This window comes from Malus domestica, chromosome 05 (assembly GCF_042453785.1).
Source record: "Malus domestica chromosome 05, GDT2T_hap1".
NCBI lineage: Eukaryota > Viridiplantae > Streptophyta > Magnoliopsida > Rosales > Rosaceae > Malus > Malus domestica.
In genome coordinates, this window is record NC_091665.1 from 6,203,997 (window position 1) to 6,208,847 (window position 4,851).

Below are 4,851 nucleotides of genomic sequence, written 5' to 3' on the forward strand. Positions count from 1 at the left end.
AGGGAGTTGAGTGAAGAAGGTGAGCGTGCATGAGGGTGTTTTAAGATAATTCCTTAACTAAAAAGTTGGTGTATTTTCAATAGCGAGAATGTTTAAAAAATCGTGGGGTGTAGATAAAATCACAGAAAGAAAATGATCAGCTAAAACTGAGGCTTAACGTGTACATACATTTGGGCCCTTATAGATAGCAAAAACTTCTGCTTTGGAAATGAATCAATGCAGATAGTGCTGCTATTTCATAAGCAGTAGGAGGATAGTCATGTTTAACATATGAAAAGAAACGAAATGATGAAAATTCAGCACCTCATGAGCACAAGCATTGCAGTCACGTCTTGAACATGAGCACAAGCTGGTGACTCTGCGTTAAAACATAACGATCGATGAAGAAATGATATATATAATTCCAATTCTACTTATTTACCTAGCTATCAACTCAGGATACTAGCTAGGGAACACAGAGAATTTATAGAATTGATAGTATAATTAAGATGGAGCACTTGGAGGAAGATGAAGTAGTAGTACTGGAGCCAGTGAGCCCTACTGCTCAGTACTTCACTAGCTCTGTCCTGTCCGTATCAAATATTGGCGTTATGGAACTCGAAAATCCACTGAGTGAGTCTCAAGCAATCTCATTACTGAAGACTCTCTTCCTCCCCATCAGCCCGCGCTTCTCCTCTATTGTGGTACTATTCTCTCTCTCTCTCTCCCTCCCTCCCATTACTATATTCAAAATGTATTACTAATTGTTTGGAAAGTATTCGTGCAGGTTGTAATCAATGGAAAGAAACGGTGGAAAAGGGTTGAAGTGAAGCCTGAAGAGCACATTAGCGTCCCTATTATTCCTTCTAACTTATCAACTGAATCATATGAAAAGTATCTTGATGGCTACATATCAAAGCTAGCAGTAGAAAGATTATCAGAAGACAAACCCTTATGGGAACTTCATATCCTCAATTACCCAACAAGAAATAATAACGCTGCTTGCAACCTTATATTCAAGCTCCATCATGCCCTCGGTGATGGCTTCTCTCTCATGAGTGCCATTCTTTCTTGTCTACGGAGAGCCGACAACCCTTCTCTTCCCCTAACATTTCCTTCAAGGCAGAGGTCACAGCAAACGAGTGATGAAAGCTTTGTGTCTAGAACTATCTCATCAGTCTTCAACACTCTTTCAGATATTTGGAGGAGCACCGTGGGGGAAGATGATCTATCACCAATTAGGTCTGGCAATGGAATTGAGTTTCAGCCCATTACATTGGCAACTATGACTTTCTCTCTTGACCAAATCAAATCAATCAAGAGTAAGCTTGGAGTGGTACGGTTTTTCTTCGTGATTTTTTTATCTGTTTTCATACAATCTTTTATTCCAATCATAAACCTTTTCTTTCAAGCATGATCAAAATGTGTTGAGAGACTTGTGCGTTTAATTTGATTAATTAGGAGTAATGTTATTTAGACACACGATTGCTGACACGTTACGTAATATTTCATATTGCAAATGGTGACATGTTTAACCGAACTGTCATGTCACTTGCCATGTATATTAGGGATTACTAATCACCCCAAGTTTTTTTCCTTTTGATTCACTCCTTCATTAATTATTTAAGGAATTGTTATTAGCACTCCAAAAATCTCATTTTGCACTCCAAACTTTCTATATTAAGAAAGAAAAATACATTTATGAGGAGTGTAAAATGAGATTTTTGGAATGCCAATAACACTTCCCATTATTATTACTTACTAATTAGCAAGACACTTAACAGACGGTAAACGATGTTCTTGCCGGTATGATCTTCCTTGGCACTCGACTATACATGCAAGAGATAAACAGAAGTTCAAGCAAAGCAAGAGGCACGGCAGTGGTACTGCTGAACACGAGAATGATGGGGAAGTATACTTCAATCCAGGAGATGATGAAACCCGACAGCAAGATGCCATGGGGGAATCATTTTACGTTCTTGCATGTACCAATCCCCAATTTATCATTACCCGATGATCACGATCATGATTTTCCCGCTGATCAATATTCAAATGCCCTTGACTTTGTCTGGGAAGCACAAAAAATAATTACTAGGAAGAGAAGTTCTTTAGCTATTTATCTCACTTGTAGGTTCTTGGAGTTCCTCAACAAATTTGGAGGCCATGAGGTTTGTGATAGAGTTGCAACCCCTCTCTCAGTTTCTTCATTAGTAGAATTATTTTCAACATTTTGCTAGTATATATGGTGCAGGCAGCAGCCAGATACATCCACAGCACACTGAAGAACACGAGCATGATGATCTCAAATTTGATTGGCCCTGTGGAACAAATGGCTTTAGCTAATAATCCAGTTAACGGCATGTACTTTCTGGTGTTTGGTTCACCTGAGGTATGATATAATTTTCATGGTTGGAATATTGTACAACTTTCATTTGTATTAGTGATTATTGCTTAATTGAGTTAGCACCAGTAGCGTGCTCCCTCTTTTGCATCCAAATTCAAATTTTTGTCGAGTATTTTTCATCCCTCGATCCTCATTTCACACGCATATATGTGTGTGCGCGCCTTCATAGAAATTATATGACATGGTGTTAATGGTATTGCAGGGGCTTGACGTAACAATAGTAAGTTATATGGGAAAGGTGAGGGTTGCCTTCAAAATGGAAAAGGGCCTCATTGAACCACAAAAGTTCAAGTCATGCATGCAAAATGCATTTGAGATGATACGCAAAGCCTCCGACGAATATCCTATTCCTATGCAGAAAAACTCAAAAACAATAAAACATCTTTAATTTTGTGGCATTTTCGTTGCACAGATTAATTTGCAATATCTGTTTAAGGAACAAAAATGTATATGTAGTAGTGAATAAAAGTTTATGCTGTTTCATTAACAAATAAAATAAGGGAGACTTTGGATGCGGTCTTTAATCACTAATTAATATTGTTTGATTGAAATCTTATTAGTTTTTATTTTTTTATTTTTATCAAAGTCTTTTACTTTGTACATCTATAACCTTTGTTAGGGACATGAGGGAAGAGGGTGCAATGTATCACATTGTTTATTTTCGTAACTATAACACTAAAGGATTGCAGGTAAAGAGATGAAGGAAGGAATATTGATATTATTGCTTTCACTTCCCTTCTTTTCTATGTATTGTGATCATACATGGAATGCTCATATCCGTGAAGAATCACAAAAGTGAAATGAATGTCTTTTGAAAAACATCATACAACAACAACAATGCTACATTTTTTAAGTCTTCCTCACTTTTCATCTTTGGCTAAAAACATGTGGGCCTTCACTCCCAAAACTTTTACAACACTCATCCTTGGATGCCCACATATCAACATCAGTTGCCTCGTCAAAACCTTACTAAAAAAAATAGTACAACTTTGCATGGAATGTTAATATAGTGTTAACTTATGTTGCTTGGTTAAAACCTTCATAGGAAAAATCCAGTTGGAAAAATCCAAGTTGAAGGAAAAAGAGTACAAGATGCATGTTGTCGATGCAAATTTCCACCGTCTTAAGTCTTGACGAAAATGCACCTGCAAACAATCAACACCTTTGATCAAAGACCTAAGCCTTACGCGCCCACGAGGTGAGGAGGGGGGAGGTTAGGTCAATAGATCTCCAATGCCTAAGTTAGTTTCTCTGAGGGAGTAAAGTGTTTAGGGCTTTTTTAAGGTTGCAAAAGCTCTAAAAATTTGGTAGAATATGGGGTATTTATAGGGATAGGGCTGTCCATAGTGTTTTGTGGAGAAATATTCTCTAAATATTATCAAGATATTTAATAGGAAATAATATCTTGAGATAATGGAGTAATTATCCCTAATTGATTTAAATTGGGATTACTTACTTGATTGGAGTCAATCTTCAATTGGGAATGTATTAAAGATATGATTTGAATAATTAATCCTTATCTTTAATGCTTTGACTTTTCCTTGCCAATGGCAGGTGAGCTATGGGCAATCGCATTCAGCTGCTGAGACCTTCAGGGGTGTGAGCTGCGCGTGGGAGCTTCTGAGAAGCCTGCCCATTTATTGAGGGCAATTTTGTCTTTCTTGAATAAAAGTCCACATGTCACCTCTAAAATTTTTGGGATTATTTTAGGCTCCACAAATACCCTCACACCTACTGGGCTGCATGCAGGAAAATGATAGTAGGTGTAGGAATCCAAAGCTGCTTAGGCTTGTAGAATTGTTTCCCAATTTAAACTTGATCTTCTTTCTTGATTTGGAGATAGACTTCTTCTAGGAAGAGGAAACCAATTGCCCCCAATACCTATTGAATTTTGCCTTAAGCAGAGGATTAAATAAATTTGGAGAACAATCTTTATTCCAACAAGGAAGAGAAGTCAGAGGATATAATGTTCTTCTTCTCTTGCCCTTGCAAAGAGTCGTCTCTCATCGTTGTTCTTCTTATCCGTGCCCCACCAAGGTAAGAAAATTTGAATTTTCTTCTTCTTGAATTTTTTGGGAGTCTTGGGACTTGAGAAATTGGCTTGGTGGGGGTCAAGGAGGTGTGAGTGGCATGGCAGGGATGCCATTAGGCTGTCGGTGGTGCGGCAAGAGGGTCGGCTCGGGTTGAGGGGACCGACGCACGAAGGCGTGGGTAGGCCGGCTTGGCCTGGGTCTTCAAGGTCACTTGGCATGGGCCTGTGCAGGAGAGAAGAGTGAGGGAGAGAAGGAAAGGACGGTTCAAGCTGGGTTTCTTGCTAGCATGGTAGGTTGAAGGCCTTGGGCCTCGTCGAAGTGTACAGGAGAGGGAGAGAGGCGCAGGGCACTCGCCCCCCTTTTTGTTGGTCTGGGTCGAAGAGCCATACTAGCCTGCTTGGAGCACCTGGCACGCGGAGGAAAAAGAGGAGAGGA

General features: G+C 39.2%; 1 protein-coding gene across 1 annotated transcript; it reads left to right on the forward strand.

Annotated features, from left to right (window-relative positions):
* Positions 1–240: 240 nt before the first annotated feature.
* LOC103443950 (wax ester synthase/diacylglycerol acyltransferase 11-like) lies at positions 241–2,928 on the forward strand. The gene is made up of 5 exons (XM_029103629.2): positions 241–683; positions 767–1,315; positions 1,764–2,147; positions 2,231–2,368; positions 2,586–2,928. The coding sequence occupies exons 1-5, from the start codon at positions 489–491 to the stop codon at positions 2,769–2,771; spliced, it is 1,452 nt and encodes a 483-aa protein (XP_028959462.1). The 5' UTR covers positions 241–488; the 3' UTR covers positions 2,772–2,928.
* The last annotated feature ends 1,923 nt before the right edge of the window (positions 2,929–4,851 follow it).